We start from the raw sequence: 20,214 nt of genomic DNA, 5'->3' as shown, positions 1-20,214 counted from the left end.
ATTAGCCTTCTTGGCAACAAGGGCACACTGCTGACTCATATCCAGCTTCTCAGCCACTGTAATCCCCAGGTCCTTTTCTGCAGAACTGCTGCTTAGCCAGTCGGTCCCCGTCTGTAGCAGTGCATGGGATTCTTCCGTCCTAAGTGCATGACTCTCACTTGTCCTTGTTGAACCTCATCAGATTTGTTTTGGCCCAATCCTCCAATTTGTCTAGGTCACTCTGGACCCTATCCCTACCCTCCAGCGTATCTATCTCTCCCCCCAGCTTAGTGTCATCTGCGAACTTGCTGAGGGTATAATCCATCCCATCATCCAGATCATTAATAAAGATGCTGAACAAAACCGGCCCCAGGGGTACTCTGCTTGATACCGGCTGCCAACTAGACATCAAGCAGTCTATCATTACCTGTTGAGCCCGAGAATCTAGCCAGCTTTCTTTCCACCTTATAGTCCATTCATCCAATCCATACTTTTTTAACTTACTGGCAAGAATACTGTGGAGACTGTATCAAAAGCATAGCTAAAGTCAAGTTATATCACGTCCACTGCTTTCCCCATATCCACAGAGCCAGTTATCTCACCATAGAAGGCAATCAGGTTGGTCAGGCATGACTGCCCTTGGTGAATCTATGCTGACTGTTCCTGATCACCTTCCTCTCCTCCAAGTGCTTCAAAATGGTTTCCTTGAGGACCTGCTCCATGATTTTGCTGGGGACTGAGGTGAGGCTGACCAGTCTGAAGTTCCCCGGGTTCTCCTTCTTCCCTTTTTTAAAAAGATGGGCACTATATTTGCTTTTTTCCCATCGTCTGGGACTTCCCCCAATTGCCACGAGTTTTCAAAGATAATGGCCAATGGCTCTACAATCACATCAGCCAATTCCCTCAGCACTTCGGATGCATTAGATCTGGACCCATGGACTTGTGCAGGTCCAGCTTTTCTAAATAGTCCTTAACCTGTTCTTTCACCACTGAGGGCTACTCGCACCTCCTCCCCATGCTGTTTTGCCCAGGACAGCAGTGTGGGAGCTGACCTTGTCTGTGAAGATCGGGGCAAAAAAAGCAATGACTACTTCAGTTTTTTCCACATCATCTGTCACTACGCTGCTTTCCCCCATTCATTAAGAGTCCCACACTTTTCTTGACCTTTTTCGTGTTGCTAACATACCTGTAGAAACCCTTCTTCTTACCCTTCACATCCCTTGCTAGTTGCAACTCCAGTTGTGTTTTGGCTTTCCTGATGACACCCCTGCATGCTCGAGCAATATTTTTATACTCCTCCCTAGTCATCTCTCCAAGCTTCCACTTCTTGTAAGCTTCCTTTTTGTGTTTAAGCTCACCGAAGATTTCACTGTTAAGCCAAGCTGGCCGCCTGCCATATTTGCTATTTTTTCTGCACATCAGGACGGTTTGTTCCTGCGCCCTCAATAAGGCTTCTTTAAGATAAAGCCAGCTTGGTAAAGTTGTAAAATACAGCCAGCTTGCTAAAGTGTGATACCATACTTGGTATACCACACTTCGTAAAGAAAGTGTGATACCATAAAATATCATGGTAAAGTGCATATAGCAACATTAGAGGTTAAGTTATGAACATAAGCTGAAATCATGATTGAAGTATGTTTACCAGGTAGGTCAGGGGAGTAGTTAAACCAGTGTCTCAAAGACCAAGGGCAAGCTGACACTCCAGCCAGTTGTCAACTAAGAGGATGGGCCACTAACTACAAAGTGGTCATTCTTTGGTCAGAAAGCAGGGCAGGGAAAAAGATTTGCATCTTGGCAAAGAGAAAGCCTGGTGTCCCTTCCTCCAGCAGACTGCCAGTCTCCTGGTTCTCAGCTGGAAATACTGTACTTTTCAAAGAGGAAATATATGGGGAAAACCAAAGACACCCCTCTTTGTCCCCATCTGTCTCTGGCATTGCACTGAAGACGACAAAGAAAAAAACAGCCACTGGACATTGAGGGAAGGGAGCCTGACCTAAAGAGTTTGGTCAGTAATGGAGCTGGAACCATGTGATGAGAAACTTTGCTTAGAATCTAATAGAGTTTAAGTAAGCACTAGAAAGTGTTCTTATCTTTATTTTTTTGGTAACCATTTCTGACTTTTATGCCTCATTACTTGTACTCACTTAAAATCTCTCTGTTAATAAAAAGAAAAGGAGTACTTGTGGCACCTTAGAGACTAAGCAATTTATCTGAGCATAAGCTTTCGTGAGCTACAGCTCACTTCATCAGATGCATACTGTGGAAAGTGTAGAAGATCTTTTTATACACACAAAGCATGAAAAAATACCTCCCCCCACCCCACTCTCCTGCTGGTAATAGCTTATTTAAAGTGACCACTCTCCTTACAATGTGTACGATAATCCAGTTGGGCCATTTCCAGCACAAATACAGGTTCTCTCCTCCCCCCCCCCGCCCCGACACACACACAAACCCACTCTCCTGTTGGTAATAGCTTATCTAAAGTGACCACTCTCCTTACAATGTGTATGATAATCAAGGTGGGCCATTTCCAGCACAAATCCGGGGTTTAACAAGAACGTCTGTTCAGCATGGGCTGAAAAGCAGCATCACTTGCCCCATAACCTCAGCCATACAGAACACAATGCCATCCACAGCCTCAGAAACAACTCTAACATCATAATCAAAAAGGCTGACAAAGAAGGTGCTGTTGTCATCATGAATAGGTCGGAATATGAACAAGAGGCTGCTAGGCAGCTCTCCAACACCACTTTCTACAAGCCATTACACTCTGATCCCACTGAGAGTTACCAAAAGCAACTACAGCATTTGCTCAAGAAACTCCCTGAAAAAGCACAAGATCAAATCCGCACAGACACACCCCTGGAACCACGACCTGTGATATTCTATCTGCTACCCAAGATCCATAAACCTGGAAATCCTGGGCGCCCCATCATCTCAGGCATTGGCATCCTGACAGCAGGATTGTCTGGCTATGTAGACTCCCTCCTCAGGCCCTACGCTACCAGCACTCCCAGGTACCTGCGAGACACCACTGACTTCCTGAGGAAACTACAATCCATCGGTGACATTCCTGATAACACCATCCTAGCCACTATGGATGTAGAAGCCCTCTACACCAACATTCCACACAAAGATGGACTACAAGCTGTCAAGAACACTATCCCCAATAATGTCACGGCTAACCTGGTGACTGAACTTTGTGACTTTGCCCTTACCCATAACTATTTTACATTTGGGGACAATGTATACCTTCAAATCAGTGGCACTGCTATGGGTACCCGCATGGCCCCACAGTATGCCAACATTTTTATGGCTGACTTAGAACAACGCTTCCTCAGCTCTCCGTCCCCTAACGCCCCCTACTCTACTTGCTCTAGACATCTTCATCATCTGGACGCATGGAAAAGAAGCCCTTGAGGAATTCCACCATGATTTCAACAATTTCCATCCCACCATCAACCTCAGCCTGGTCCAGTCCACATAAGAGATCCACTTCCTGGACACTACAGTGCTAATAAACGATGGTCACATAAACATCACCCTATACCGGAAACCTACTGACCGCTATTCCTACCTACATGCCTCCAGCTTTCACCCTGACCACACTTCCTGATCCATCGTCTATAGCCAAGCTCTGCGATACAACCGCATTTGCTCCAACCCCTCAGACAGAGACAAACATATACAAGATCTCTATCAAGCATTCTTACAACTACAGTACCCACCTGCGGAAGTGAAGAAACAGATTGATAGAGCCAGAAGAGTTCCCAGAAGTCACCTACTACAGGACAGGCCTAACAAAGAAAATAACAGAACGCCACTAGCCGTCACCTTCAGCCCCCAACTAAAACCCCTCCAACGCATTATTAAGGATCTACAACCTACCCTGAAGGATGACCCAACACACTCACAAATCTTGGGAGACAGGCCAGTCCTTGCCTATAGACAGCCCCCAACCTGAAGCAAATACTCACCAGCAACCACATACCACACAACAGAACCACTAACCCAGGAACCTATCCTTGCAACAAAGCTCGCTGCCAACTGTGCCCACATATCTATTCAGGGGACACCATCACAGGGCCTAATAACATCAGCCACACTATCAGAGGCTCGTTCACCTGCACATCCACCAATGTGATAGATGCCATCATGTGCCAGCAATGCCCCTCTGCCATGCACATTGGTCAAACTGGACAGTCTCTACATAAAAGAATAAATGGACACAAATCAGATGTCAAGAATTATAACGTTCATAAACCAGTCGGAGAACATTTCAATCTCTCTGGTCACGCGATTACAGACATGAAAGTTGCGATATTACAACAAAAAAACTTCAAATCCAGACTCCAGCGAGAGACTGCTGAATTGGAATTCATCTGCAAATAGAGACTGGGAGTGGCTAAGTCATTATGCAAGGTAACCTATTTCCCCTTGTTTTTTCCTACCCTTCCTCCCCCCACCCCAGACGTTCTTGTTAAACCCTGGATTTGTGCTGGAAATGGCCCACCTTGATTATCATACACATTGTAAGGAGAGTGATCACTTTAGATAAGCTATTACCAGCAGGAGAGTGGGGTGGGGGGAGGTATTTTTTCATGCTTTGTGTGTATAAAAAGATCTTCTACACTTTCCACAGTATGCATTCGATGAAGTGAGCTGTAGCTCACGAAAGCTTATGCTCAAATAAATTGGTTAGTCTCTAAGGTGCCACAAGTACTCCTTTTCTTTTTGTGAATACAGACTAACACGGCTGTTACTCTGAAATCTGTTAATAAATTTGTTTTATTGTTTCATCTAATGCACGATGTAAAGTGTCTGGGTAACTTCATTTATCAGATAAGCTGGTGTACGTTATACCCTTAAGGGTATAACAAACAGTATTTCTGGACTGTGTGGGAGAGGGCTGGACACTGTGGAATATACATGTCTGGGGGAAAGTTTGGGATTGGGAGTGTGTTGGGGTTACCCTGCAGTAATAATCAAAGATGCTGAGAGGCTGGCAGGCTGCAGTTCACACAAGCATCTGATAGTGACCAACAGACTGGTGGCTGTTTGAAAGCAGGCCATGTTGGAGGCTACAGCAAGGCATTGCAAAGGCACTCCAGGTTACAGAGCAGGCGTGACACAGCCACTCCCTGGTCTGGATTGCACCCCAATATGCCACAGGGGTATTGATGCTCCTGACGCCAGTAGATGAAGCCAGCTGAGGTGGCTGCAGGGATGCTACTGATTGGGCAGGAAGCCCCACAGGTTCCAAAAGGTCCACCGGTAAGGACCCAGTTCCCAACTATGCTTAGTCCTGAGGTCTCTTCTATAAGCATCCTGCTGGTACTGAGGCAGAAACCACGCTGGGCAGCAACACATCCCTCCTAATGAGACCAGCTAGGATACATAGGATCCCACTTCAGAGTCTGATGAGGAAGAAACCTCTTCTTGTGGTCACAGCCATACCCATTGGTAGCAGTGAAGAAGGCTCAGAATCTGAAGAAAGGGGAGCTGGGGAGACCATCTGTGGCTTTTCCTTGGATGGTCCAGCCCTAACTGGTACCCTGATGGCACAATCTGATGGAGCTGCTTGGTGCAGGGGCGAAGGCACTCGAAGCAGTATCTTGGGGGCAGGGAGAGGCTTTTGAACTGCTGGTGACGGCAACACAGAGGTTTAACAACCCTCTCGTAGCCTCAAATGCCTTAGGGGTAGACAGTAACAGGAAGACACACTGTGGTGCAAGGAGATGCCGACTAACGTGCTTCAGGAGTCAGTCTCAACAGGCCTGCGCTGGGCTTTGAAGACAACAAAATCCCCTGTTTAGAGGAATGCTCTGATGAGTGCTTCCTCTTGGAGTGCCCTCCCAAGTCTTCAGACGTAAAGAGGATGAGTTCTTCTGTCGACACACCTAGTATCAACTCCAATTTCTGTTGCCTCTGTTACTAACTATGCTGATCCATCTCTTGGTACCGGTTGCCCAGTGGTGAGCTGCTCTTGACCGACACCAAGGTACTCGGTACCTGGACTGAGGCAGATGGCTCAGATGGAGGACACCGTGCCAGTTCCATCAGGAGATATTTTAATCTGGCTGCCCTATCTTTTTTTAGAATGTGGCTTAATGGCCTTACAAATGCCACACCTATCACTCACATGAGCCTCCCCCAAGAACTTAAGGCAGCTGGGGTGAGAGTCATTATTAGGCATTGCCTTGCTGCTAGAGTGTCAGGGCTTGAAGCCTGAAGAGCAAGGCATATCTTCAGTAGTGGGGCCAGTACCCAAACTGGGTGCCATAACCACACAAAGTAACAAAAACAATTATTTTCTGTACTGACTATAGACGGGTACTATTTACAGGTATGGAGTAGAGACTTGCAGAAGCAAGGCCAGGGAGCTCCAAAAATGTGTCACAGGGGGTAGGAAGGAACTGAAGGGGGTCGGGGCAGCTCATCCCTTTATGCCTGCATGGTGTGGGTGCTCAGGCTGCCCCAACGGGTAACACTAACAGCTGAAACTCTCCTACACCTATACACTGGAGCGCACAAACACCTACTGTGGAATGGGTATTTGCAATCACTTGAAGAACTGGAGTTTACCTCTATTGCCTCCCTGGATACTCTTGGATCCTAAATGTGGTTAATCTGCAACAGCAGCATGTGACTGCATACGTACATGCCTGTCGGTTGTAAATGAGGGTAGGTGTGTGTCAGTTTTCTCCCTCCCGACATGCACACTGCAATCAAAATCTCACTTTAAGAGGTCTGCAGACCCTAGCATGAGAAAGTAGAAACATTTCCCCATGCTTACCTGAAAGTTTCCTTTCTCTCAGCAGTAAGGTCCACAGATCCAGACCAGACACAGAGCAGATCATTCTCAGTTACAAACTGGGACCCCAATTCAGGATTTAAGACAATAAGAAATGTTCAAGTTCCTGTTAAGCTCTGCAGAACATAACTGTAATATCTTTCAAGTGTTCCGGAAGTGAATTCTGAACTAGTCTACTGACCAGACAAACTATCTTTTGCTGTGCAAGTTCTCAAACTGGCGAGGTTTTCAGGGCAGGGGCAAATCCCACTGCCAGGGACTGATAACTCTGGTTCTGCCTCCTGAGGAAGCAGGCTGAAGGCCCACTGGAATGGATCTGTAGACCTTATTATTAGAAGTTTTCAGGCAAATGGATAAATTTTCCTCTTCCATACTGGACTCGGATTCCTAGGAGGGGGCTGCTCTTGCATTCTGTATCAGCATCTCTGCATTTGCTTAACTCCAGCTAGAGATCACATCATTAACCTTTGAAGAAGCAAACTACTGACCTGTGACTCTTGTTCATCAAACAGCAGCTTCCGGGTGTCTGGATCCAAGTCAATAGCAAGGGTGGCATAGGCTGCAGGACAGAACAACGAGTCAGGGTTGCTGTCAGCATACTACTGAAGGGAGAGCTAAGAGTTACAGAGGATACCTACAATTCAGTTTTAGAAGTTTCCCCTCCGTCGTAATTGAGTTTATCTCAGAGGTCCCATAGGAGTTCACAAGGCTAAAGGTGAACAGATGCTTCTTGTGATGCTGCCCTTCCTTCCCCAGCAAATCATTTGCACAACCCTCTGACTGGCAGGAATCTGTTTCTGAGGCTTTTTCCCTGCCCTCCTCATCTCCATCCTGATGTTCCATCTCTTCAACTGGTGAGAATTAAAAACAACAAGTACAATATTACATGCTCTGTAGCCTTTATAGAGACACAATTACCTCACCGAGAACCATGCTGTGTGAGCTTGTTAGGAGAGGCACACTCTGCTTACATGACACACAAATGCCAGTGAAGATGTGGCAGAAGCTGCTTTACAACAAACCAACTAAAAACAGTAGATTCACACTTTAAAGAAGAAATTTGCATTTGCTAATCAGTTGCACCTGAAAGGCGTTTTTTTCCTATTGAGGGATCTAGGTAATACAAACTGGGTTTTACCATCTCAGATTCCTGGACTCTAAAGGGGACCATTGTGAACACATAATCTTACCTCCTGATTTAACTGGGAATTGGTCCTGCTTCGAGCAGGGGGTTAGACTAGATGACCTTCAGGGGTCCCTTCCAACCCTGATATTCTATGATTCTATTACACAGGCACAGGGACTTCCCTGAATTAATTCCTGTTTGAACTAGGGCAGATCTTTAGAAAAACATCCAATCTAGATTTGAAAGTTGCCGGTAATTGAAAATCTCACAGGTGGGTCATTGCAACCTCCACAGCCCCGTCCCCTTTCAAATCCAATCCATTCAAAATGCTGGGGCTAATTCTCCGCCTGACACAAAATTCAGACCACATCAGTCCCCATGAGTCCGCTCTTTGGGGAGAAGCTGCATGGAAGAAAGAACAATGGATGCTGGTGGGAGAAGAGGGAAAGCCGTGATCAAGAGCGGCATCATTAGTGCACTAAAGAGGACAGAGGGGCTAATTTGTGAAGGGTCCTGAAGGTAAGGACAAAACAGGTATTTTGTTCCTGTGAAGAACACCAGGTGGACACTGGGCTACACGTCATGCCAGTTAGCATAGCTGACAGTATGCTCCAGCAGTGTCCCAACAGAGGCAGGGGTTCAGTGGGGTCTGTCCTTTCAGCAGAGGAAGACGGGAAGGTCCAAGGGAGGTAGCTCCCCTTTTCTACAGCAAGGCAGCATGTCTCTTGTTTTAAGTTCTTCCCTATCCCCTATTCCCACAATTACTCTCATGGCAGCACAGCAGGATCCTCTGGTGGCAGCGTGTCCACAGAAGTGTAAATGTGCAACAGGCTGTAGGGCTCTGCCCAGGCGAGAGCCCCTGTAGCTTTAGACTGCTGGGCTCTGGGCACTCTCTCACTTGATTACACCACGGTGCCCTCACAGGACCCCTTCCTTTCCCTCCTGCTGCTCAGCCACCTGCTTTAATGAGCCATTAGAACGTCTGATAGAGATCAGGGACAAGAGACTACTAGTGTAGCAGAAGACTAATGCACTACACCTGGTTCTTCAAATACACAAACTTGACATACTGCACTGTGTAACCAGAGGAGTTTGAGATTTTGTGGGCCATTGTTATCACACATGCAGATCAGAAGCCCTCTCCAATAATGTGATTTAATCACAGTGTAGAACCAAACATTCCATTAAAGTCCGCAATCCACAACAATAATGCAATAAAGCAGAAAATTAAAAGCGGATAGAGGTAGTCTGAATGACCTTCTAGCAAAGCTTCTCCAATCCAAATGATTAAATTTTACCTTCGCAGCCACCACTGGAGCCATTGCAGATCCCACTGTCCAGGCATACACTAGAATATTCTTTTGTCAGAGGGAATTTAATGTAGTGGCTAAACAAAGAAAATGTATTCTTGTTAGGACATTCATGTGGGTGCCCAATGCCAGAATGCCTGGGTCCCCGACATCAGTGGTTCTCAACCAAGGGTATGTGTACCCCTGGGGGTACGCACAAGTCTTCCAGGGAATACATCAACTCATCTAGATATTTGCCTAGTTTTACAACAGGCTACATAAAAAGCAGAAGCAAAGTCAGTACAAAACAAGATTTCACACAGACAATGACTTGTATACAATGCTCTATATACTAGACATGGAAATGTAAGTACAGTATTTATATTCCAATTGATTTATTTGATAATTATATGGTAAAAATGAGAACGTAAGCAATGTTTCAGTACTAGTGTGCTGTGATACTTTTGTATTTTTATGTCTGATTTTATGAACAAGTAGTTTTTAAGTGAGGTGTAACTTGGAAGTACACAAGACAAGTCAGACTCCTGAAAGGGGTACAGTCATCTGGAAAGGTTGAGAGCCACTGCTGTACATCTATTAAAGACAATGAACAACAAGCCTGAGTGTCCACAGAACCAAATCAAAACAAACCACCATGTACAGCAGCCCTGGCTTCAACAGGAGAAAACTCAGGCTTACACAGTGTTTTTGAAAATCCTACCCAAAAGTCTTTACAGTTTTATCTCTGCAATTGAATGACAGTAAAGGGAATATCATTATTACATATGCTGATTGCCAGTATATCTGAACATTTTAATGGGGGGCCTCTGCATGTATACATACACACACACACGGTTATTTTCTTTTCTTTCTTTCCTCTGGGGGCGTGTGTGGAAGAAGGAAGGTGGGGGTAGGTCTTTCAGATTCTGCCCCATTTCTTTTGATTTTTGTTTTTTTTTACCCTTCTCTTTCATGAAGTTTTTTGGCTTCAGCTGAAGGAGGCAGATGCTGTGGCAACATCTTTGTTGAAAGAAAACAACTAGAAAATTCAAGCAGAGGAGCCAATCAGAGCAGAGGAATTATAGCAGTCAATTGGAGTAGACAGTTGCCTTAATTATCATAAAAAGATTATGCAAGTCCCTTCACTCTGAATGGCTAATGGTGGCCTGTCAGCCAGAGAACAAGGGTTTACATACAACTTAGTTATTAAGAAATAACCACTGCAGAAATCATGCAAATCAAAGGGAGCATGGTCACAGGGAAAAGCTGTGGAGCTCTGGGCCAGAAACTGGGCAGCTTCCTGACCTCAGAGGGGTTGAGACAGACCCACTACAGTATAACCGCATGAGCTAATACTAGAATTTTGTATGAACATCCCCACTACCATGCCTGTACTTACCCAATCTGCTCCAAGACAACCTTGTACAAGTGATCCAGAGTGAGCTTGTGTTTGGGCACAGAGATTAGTAGTGGCTGCCCACAAAGAACAGTCCCTGAAGAAGTGCTGGACTGTCTTATTCTTTTTTCTCTGAAGTATACAGAAAGAGTGATGCACTCAGCACCATCCTCGCTTGACTTGCAAACTTCATATCTGTTTGAAAGAAAGAAATGGGTGAGTTCTACCCCTAAAGCACAGTGGGCAGACAGAAGCAATACTAATTAACTCTAGCAAGGGTTCTGCAAAAGATTCACACTTGGGAAGGACAAGAAGGGTTCTCAAACTTTTGGCACATTATGGACCACACCTTAACAGAGAGATTCTCTCATGGACACCTCCCAGGCACTGAGGAGTGTGCAGACCACTATCCCTGCCCCTTTGCCCAGACCCCTGCTGTCTCCCTCGCCTCCTGCAGAACATTGCTGTGGTGACTACAGATATTGTTTATGTTAAAAAGCACCATTAGGAAAATACATATTGGTAACTGACTCTAGTGTGATAAACGTTTTGTCCCTTTTGAAAAAAGTTAACCACACCATCTCCTTCATGTACCCGCATAACAAACAGCATATATTCCTTGCCAAATTCTTCTGGTTGCCCCCCCATCCACACATGAAATCAACATTTACCTCAGCCTTATCCAAACTGAGCCTGAGAAGGCCAGCCCTCTTCCATGCTTCAATCTCATACAGACCTTGGGTCCTTTGTTCCACTGCACGAGTAGGTTCAGAAGTAATGGGGACACAGAGCTAAGCATCATATTCAAACTAAAGCACTGCAACCCATATTTCAATAACCATCCCAGCACACTTCTATACCAGAGGGGCAACAAGCTGTAACTTTACAGTACTTTGCAGTAAACAGCCTTAAAAGCAACTGCCCAAAACTACCCACCAGAATAAACGAGTAGAGCCACTCAGGAGGAGCTCTACCTGCTCCTACTAGGAACCACAGACGTGTCAGCAAGACTTATATCCCATGGTGTTAAAGGCAGCTGACAGATCTTTAAGAATCAGCATTTGCCGCTTCTTTAGAAGGAACCATCACTGCAAAAACTCAAGAATTCCATATACTGGACAGTAGCAAGTGTAGTGCCTATATTTTAAAGAGGCACTAAGGATCATGTAGGGAATTATATGCCAGAACTTCTTCCTTCTGGTACCTAGTAATTTGGTCTAAATGATCATTTAAAAATAGAATACGACACTAGGAAGAGCACACTATGACAGGGTATAATCAGCAAAGTTTTTGCAAAGGAAAATCAAGTCTCACTAATCTATCAGTCAATAAACAAGTGGAGAGAGGCAAACAATTCATTGAGACTTTCAGAAGGCCTTTCACAAAGTTCCTCAAAAAAGCTACTAAAGAAACTAAATGGTCATGATGAAAAAGGCAAAATATCGTTTATGGGTCAAAAACTGTCTAAAAAAAGGAAAACAGAATAAGAATAAATGTCCGGTTTACATCTTGACAAAGGTTAACACTGGTGCCACAAGGTAGAATACCAATGTTTAATATACTTATTATTTAACTATCTGGAAAAAAGGGGCAAGCATCAAAGTGGCAAAATTTGCACATGACAAAATTATTTAGTTTGGTCAAGAACAAAGGAGCATTAGGACCTTTAGAGGTACCCAGCATAGTTACGTGAATGGACAAAATGATGTAAAGGTGGTCTGCAAATCAATTTGACAAATGGACAAAATGATGAGGCCTCATCTGGAGTACTGTGTCCAGTTTTGGGCCCCACACTTCAAGAAGGATGTGGATAAATTGGAGAGAGTCCAGCGAAGGGCAACAAAAATGATTAGGGGACTGGAACACATGAGTTATGAGGAGAGGCTGAGGGAGCTGGGATTGTTTAGCCTGCAGAAGAGAAGAATGAGGGGGGATTTGATAGCTGCTTTCAACTACCTGAAAGGGGGTTCCAAAGAGGATGGCTCTAGACTGTTCTCAATGGTAGCAGATGACAGAACAAGGAGTAATGGTCTCAAGTTGCAGTGGGGGAGGTTTAGATTGGATATTAGGAAAAACTTTTTCACTAAGAGGGTGGTGAAACACTGGAATGCGTTACCTAGGGAGGTGGTAGAATCTCCTTCCTTAGAGGTTTTTAAGGTCAGGCTTGACAAAGCCCTGGCTGGGATGATTTAACTGGGAATTGGTCCTGCTTCGAGCAGGGGGTTGGACTAGATGACCTTCTGGGGTCCCTTCCAACCCTGATATTCTAGGATTCTATGATTCTATGTCAGCACATACTCAGTTTTGACAAATACAATACACACACACTGGAGAGAATAATATGAATTGTTCATACATCTTAAAAGGTTCTAAATTAACTACATCAACCCAGCAAAGGGACTGGGTATCACTGTAGACAGCTCAATGTGCAGCAATGGCTAAAAAACCCCAGTGTTTTATGTAATGGAATAAAGAATAATAAGGAAAATAGCATTATTGTATCTTACAAAGGATTCTGCAGAATTAGAGAGGGCAGAGAAGAGTAATGAGACTGACTAGGGGCCTGAATAAAGTCTCCGATGAAGAGACTGCAAAGACCAGGATTGTTACCCTATAGGAGGATACAATAAAAGTAAACAAAACAATGCGTGACCTAGAGAGGAAGGTTGGGAGCTTTTATTCACCCTCTCTCATGATACCTGAGCAAGGGGACAGCCAGTGAAACTAAAAAGTGGGCATGGAGAATGAGGGCATTCAGCACAAACACCTGACGGCATTTTGTCAGATTGATTTGCAGACCACCTTTACATAGTCATATTCTGATCACATGCCACAGAGATCTCACTATTCTTTCAGCAGGAATAACATTCCTCCAGAGAACAATTTACAGTGCTATGGGAAGTGGAAATACTCCCACAGAGCAACACTTTGGACACAAGGCCCTTGTGTGCATTTCCAAGGGCCTTATGAGAAGTTCTATTTTATTTAAACCCACACTCCTTGCTTCAAAAAGCATCTCCCCCTCTACAGTTTATATGCTCCAATTGTCAATTACTATACCATTGGTTTGTATGGAACTGTCTCAATTATACATTGAAACCTACTGTCATAAGGGGGAGAGCGTATGAGTAAGGAGACCTGTGAAAGAAACTACTTTCAGAGAATTCCAGTGCCACTCTCTCCCTTTCCTCACAAAATTGACCTGCAAAGGAAAACAAGGCACTTGTACCTTCTTTCCACTTTAAGGTCGATACAGAAGACTAAGGTTGCATTTGGTTTTGTTTTAAGCTAGAAGTTTTTTTTAAAAAACATAAGATATTTAGGTCTTGCCTGTCCTGGAAGGCTCTATTGTTACTAGAGAAGTAGCGAAACAATGACATCATAAGAACCAAGAAACTGGAAGCTGAACAACCAAGAGGAAAAAGGCTTTTAGTTCATCTGCCCAAAATTCTAGTTTGTTTTTTTGTTAAGGCCTATTTAATTTAAACTCCAAATGAAGTTTTGGGAGAAAAGATGCTTTTGTTAAAGATTCAACACCCCCAAAAGTTCAATTAAGCTTTGAGAATTCACAATGTACATGTCTTGAGATGTCCCAGAAGTCTTCCAGGAAATCCATGAAACACCAGAGTTGATATTCCAGATATTTTTAAGGTAAAAAACAGAAATAATCACCTGCCCCCAAAAAACCCAACACAAAACAAAGCTTTTCAGGTTTTGGTTAGCCATAATAAAGGGACCAAGGGGAAAAAAAAAAAAGCCTCATATCCAGGATTTTAAAAATACTTTCCAGTGTATCTTTCAAAACCAAGCATTTTATCTTCCACACACCAGCGGTTTTGAGATGTACAATTGGGATTAAAACGTCGGCACTAACACAAGACATCCTTTGTTAAACAGTTATGTGGAAAAAGAAGTGTAGTGTCCTCTATCCTCTACCTCCATGAGCCTCCGAATGCTCTCCCTGCCAAAGTGCCTGTTTGGCAATGTAACCTGTGTACAGCGAGACCTGTTCCAATGCTTTCTGGTCAAAGCCCTCATCTGACACTTAAGGGATCCTGTGTTTTATGTAATGGAATAAAGAACAATAAGGAAAATAGCATTATTGTATCTTACAAAGGATTCTGCAGAATTAGAGAGGGCAGAGAAGAGTAATGAGACTGACTAGGGGCCTGAATAAAGTCTCCGATAAAGAGACTGCAAAGACCAGGATTGTTACCCTATAGGAGGATACAATAAAAGTAAACAAAACAATGCATGACCTAGAGAGGAAGGTTGGGAGCTTTTATTCACCCTCTCTCATGATACCTGAGCAAGGGGTCAGCCAGTGAAACTAAAAAGTGGCAAATTCAAAACTAATCACAAGAAGCGCAATGGACAATTAGCCTGTAGAACTGATCATAACAGGACATTACGGAGGCCAAGAGCTTGATAAAATTAAAAAAAATTAGACATTTATTACGGTAATGAGAATATCCAAAGTTGTTATAGCAAATATTAAACATACAGATTAGTTTTGGAAAGGAACTAAAACCTCATTTCAGGACATGAGTCAATTGCTAATTGAGAAGGTTAGGAAAATCTTGCCAGAACTGCCTACTGCAGAGTTTCTCACACCTTGCTTAGAAACATCTGGTATAAGCTACTGCTAGAGAAAAGACACCGGACTAGCTGGATCACTGACTGATCTAATCCAGACTGACAAAATTGCTATGTCCTTATCATGGTACTAGGTCAGAAGCTTCTGCACCCAAATCAATGTTTTAGAAACCAGGAACTTTTTGGAATAAAAATCACAGCATGTGGTAAGACAGAGAAAGCCGAATAAAGTGGTTCATGATATGGCAAACACACATTTTATAAAAATGTGCACATAAGTTAAAGTGTAAGTTAAAGGTGACCTGCAAATCAACTCGGCAAAGTTGCATCAACTTTAACAATACAATATACTGAATGCCCCCATTAGCCAGGCTACAAGAATGGGGGTATTCAGAATATTAATCACTTGAAAAGCTTTCGTTTTAGGTCCCATGATCTAAGAAGAAATTTAAATTAAACAAAAAACCCCAAACCAAAAACTATAAGACTTTGCAAAACTGTGCAATGTACTTTTTAAAAAGTCACTTACCTGACCCCTTGTAGGCCGGCTCCATGCTCCAGCAGGATCCCTGGGTGATGTGACATCACCAGCATGGTACATGCTGGGGCGTTACATCGGAGCGGGAGCCGGAAGCCCTAGTGGGGCTGGACATCATGGGACCTAAGAAAAAAAGATAGTAAGTGTTCTGGTTATGTACTGAATGCCCTCTTCTGTTTAGCCTGGAGAATGAGGGCATTCAGCACAAACACCTGATGGCATTTTGTCAGATTGATTTGCAGACCACCTTTACATAGTCATATTCTGATCACATGCCACAGAGATCTCACTATTCTTTCAGCAGGAATAACATTCCTCCAGAGAACAATTTACAGTGCTATGGAAAGTGGAAATACTCCCACAGAGCAACACTTTGGACACAAGGCCCTTGTGTGCATTTCCAAGGGCCTTATGAGAAGTTCTATTTTATTTAAACCCACACTCCTTGCTTCAAAAAGCATCTCCCCCTCTACAGTTTATATGCTCCAATTGTCAATTACTATACCATTGGTTTGTATGGAACTGTTTCAATTATACATTGAAACCTACTGTCATAAGGGGGAGAGCGTATGAGTAAGGAGACCTGTGAAAGAAACTACTTTCAGAGAATTCCAGTGCCACTCTCTCCCTTTCCTCACCTGCCCCCAAAAAATAATCACCTGCCCCCAAAAAACCCAACACAAAACAAAGCTTTTCAGGTTTTGGTTAGCCATAATAAAGGGACCAAGGGGAAAAAAAAAAAAGCCTCATATCCAGGATTTTAAAAATACTTTCCAGTGTATCTTTCAAAACCAAGCATTTTATCTTCCACACACCAGCGGTTTTGAGATGTACAATTGGGATTAAAACGTCGGCACTAACACAAGACATCCTTTGTTAAACAGTTATGTGGAAAAAGAAGTGTAGTGTCCTCTATCCTCTACCTCCATGAGCCTCCGAATGCTCTCCCTGCCAAAGTGCCTGTTTGGCAATGTAACTGTACATTGCCCTGTGTACAGCGAGACCTGTTCCAATGCTTTCTGGTCAAAGCCCTCATCTGACACTTAAGGGATCCTGCTGACAAAAGCAACAGAATGAAAGTCGTAATTGTACTGTCACACTCTGTGCTTCACTGAAGGGAGGTGACACATCCCCAGGGTACAATCTGAACTGTGGAATCACTAGCTCGGAACTCTCTAGCTCGGGACACCTCTTACGCTGCTTGGCGAGTGAAAAGCAGTTCCTCCAGGCTTTTCTCTCACACAGCCATCAGCATATAAAGGCACATCCAGGAAAGTTACATGAATGTTCTCCCAGCCACTCGTGAACTCTATACAGGAAGATACTCCGATTAACTAGTCCATCACTCCATCAAAGGGTAATGGATATGCACCAGCCTTTGTTAACCTGAGTAGAGATTCCCCAAATACTTCCGTCAAAGCACACTGGTTTAAATAAAATATTAAAACAGGTTTATTAACTATAGAAAGATAGATTTTAAGTGATTATAACTGGTAAAGGCATAAAAGTCAGAATTGGTTACAAAAGGAACTAAAATAATGTTGCAATCTAATTCCTAAACATAACCAAGGATATTCAACAGGCTGTCTCCTTCCAGCCTGGGACCACCCCTCCCAGCTCAATGATGCTCCCCTTTTGTCTTTTAAATGCTAATGCTGCCGTGAGGAGAGATGGGGAAGGAGAGGTAATGAAAAAGCCATTGTCTTTTATTTTATACCTTCCTACTCTCCTGAAGGAATACCCTCCTGCTGGGGTGCAAGACATACAGTCTGTGGTATACGTGAGATGTGAAGTGTACCTCTGGTGAATTGCAAATTTCTTGCTTATACCTTCTATGTATGTGCTGTTTGGAGAACGACATGTAAGGCCTCGGTCTACAGTCCTCTGTTATCTCTAAGGAGCTAGTCTGTGGGCATTTTCCAGGACTTTCAATATGTTTCAGTAACAAACATATAGCAAAATCTCATAACTCCATATACAACATTAATGCAGAAATGTTATGGGACAATGATGTTCAGCAAATTATGACTTTTCAAATGATGACTTATGAGGCATGCTTTGTACAAAATATCATATAAAAGGGGTGAATTTGAGGTTACAGGGTGTTACTTGGGTACAGGGTGTCAAAGGAGGCTGTTCTACATTTCCTACAAATCCCTCCTTCCATCTGCAAAATGAACACTGGGTGCTAATTAACAACATTTATTGAATTCAAAACTCCAGAATCATGAAACTCAAGTCCACCAAGAGTGATTCTGTTCTCCTATCTGCAGACCTAACTTAACTTTCTTTATTGATTCTCTCTTCAAAACAATGCTGGATAGATGTTACAAAGAATTGACCATTTAGGAGGGAAAATGTTCCTTTTTTGGATCCACTTCATGAAACAGTACTGGGATAAGAAGAAAAGAAAAAACTGCCAGGCCAGGTTTTCTAAGGACCCTAGAACTCGATGTCACTTGAGCAACGAACTTTGGATTACATAAAACAAATGCATACATGTGGTCCTTGATTTCAGTGTTCCGGAGGATAATTCTCACAGGGTAGCCCAGGGTCTCATACCCACCACAACAGCCCTATGATTATTCCTGGTGTTCTCAGATATCAACCATATTCACAGGCACATTTAGTAACATTAAATATCTTTTGTTTCTGGCAGTGCCCACAATGCATTAGGCAATTTCCAGATGCTATGAAAGGACTGTCCTTTCCGGAAGGGCTCACAATCTAAATAACAGATTTAATCTGTGGCATGGAACTAGAGACAGAGCTGTAGGAAAGTTATACCTCCTTCAGGCTCAGATTAGAGCCACTCTCTCCACATCAACAGAATTTACAGATGAATGGAGCCTGAAGGACTCCAGACTCTTCAAGAATTACACCCCCCAACCAGTGAATTCAATGGGAACTGCTGGGCGGCTGGCACTTTTGAAAGTCCAGCCATTTATTTAGGGTTTTAAATATGGATTTGGGGCCCTATATTTAGGGCACCCATTTTTGAAAATCTTGGACTGATTAATTCTCAAAAATGCCTGGGAGATCGGCTGCAAGCGAGTGAGTAAGCAAACAACAAAGCAAGTATAGTACAACTCAAAACGTACTTTGTTTATTCCACTTCTTCAGAATATACTAGTGAGTACTATGGAATATGTTTTGCACACAATGAAGTTTATCACTGAATTTTTGGTGGAAAGTAAGGTCAGACCACTGGTGTGCAAGAGTGACTTATGAAATGCACAGATTAGTAAAATGTCAATTAGCCAAACTTTATGGTACATTTCAGATGCTCTAAAAAAGATTTTTAGTGATTTACTAATCTTTGTAATTAAACATCAGAGAATCTTTTTAACATCAGGAATAATTTCCCCTTTAACCTAAAAACAGAGCCATGTTGCAGGCTGCATTTCATACACTGAAAATTTCAAAAATTCTATTCTGGAGTCCATTAAACCACCAGTAAAGCTTCCGGATTAATTTGAGACAACCCAAAATCCTCCCGGCAAAGATGTCACAGATACCAAAAACCTCCTTCCTCTGTCCCTTTTCCCCCCTCTCAACTTATCATCAGATGAAACTCGCACAGTGAAACTTTGCTTGCTCCACTCCCAGCTCTGCACACTAAATCACAGACCTCAATCTTGGTGCAAAAAAGGTTATTAACGATGGCTCACCTTGATCATCACTACAAAAGTCCCCCCTCCCCCCCAGTTCTCCTGGTGGTAATAGCTCACCTTAAGTGATCACTCTCGTTACAGTATGTATGGTAACATCCATTGTTTCATGTTCTCTATGTATATAAATCTCCCCACTGTCTTTTCCAATGAATGCATCCAATGAAGTGAGCTGTAGCTCACGAAAGCTTATGCTCAAATAAATTTATTAGTCTCTAAGGTGCCACAAGTACTCCTTTTCTTTTTGCGAATACAGACTAACACGGCTGCTACTCTGAAACCTATAATTTTAGGTTATTGCAAATCCACCTTTGCCTTTACTGAATTTTAGGAGATATTTACAATTCTTTTCCATATACAAATGCTTGGAGATCAACAGCTTATGTATTTAGGTCTTTGATTGTCTGTTTTATTAAATGAAGTGTTCATGCTAATTAAACAAATTCCTAAAAAACCTTTATTCCAGTAAGTGATACGCACAAAAAGCTGCAAGGAGAATCCCTCTTTCTTGCTCACCTCCAGGCCCAATTACAGACTATGAAATGCACTTTTAGAAATGGAGGTTCTTCAAGATGTGTGGTCCCTATCTGTATTCTATGCACACCATGCACCTGAGTCTGGAAATTTTTAGAAAGCAGTGTCCAAAGGTCTGTATGTGTGCAATTGTTCTCCTCGTGCTCCAAACAAAAAATATAAAGGCCAGTATGGAATGACACCGCTCCAGTTCCTTTCCTTACTATGAATCTGGCTATGATCCACAGCAGAGGACACGTAGAGGAATACAGATTGGGACCACACATCTCGA

The 20,214-nt window shown here is 43.2% G+C and overlaps 1 protein-coding gene across 7 annotated transcripts in view; it reads right to left on the bottom strand.

Moving 5' to 3' along the window:
* Positions 1 to 20,214, bottom strand: part of USP4 (ubiquitin specific peptidase 4) — a 97,836-nt gene that overhangs the window by 15,036 nt on the left and 62,586 nt on the right. For 4 of the 7 annotated variants that reach the window (XM_073352709.1, XM_073352711.1, XM_073352710.1 and 1 more), the window contains 4 exons: positions 10,608 to 10,799; positions 9,218 to 9,306; positions 7,432 to 7,644; positions 7,282 to 7,352 (listed from right to left, as the gene is read on the bottom strand). In XM_073352709.1, coding sequence (XP_073208810.1) covers positions 7,282 to 7,352; positions 7,432 to 7,644; positions 9,218 to 9,306; positions 10,608 to 10,799 — 565 coding nt within the window. The other 3 variants (XM_073352714.1, XM_073352713.1, XM_073352715.1) reach the window with 3 other exon arrangements.

Source organism: Lepidochelys kempii, chromosome 7 (genome assembly GCF_965140265.1).
Source record: "Lepidochelys kempii isolate rLepKem1 chromosome 7, rLepKem1.hap2, whole genome shotgun sequence".
Taxonomy (NCBI): Eukaryota; Metazoa; Chordata; order Testudines; family Cheloniidae; genus Lepidochelys; species Lepidochelys kempii.
The sequence above is the reverse complement of the archived record's forward strand: the minus strand, read 5'-3'. Positions and strand labels throughout refer to the sequence as shown.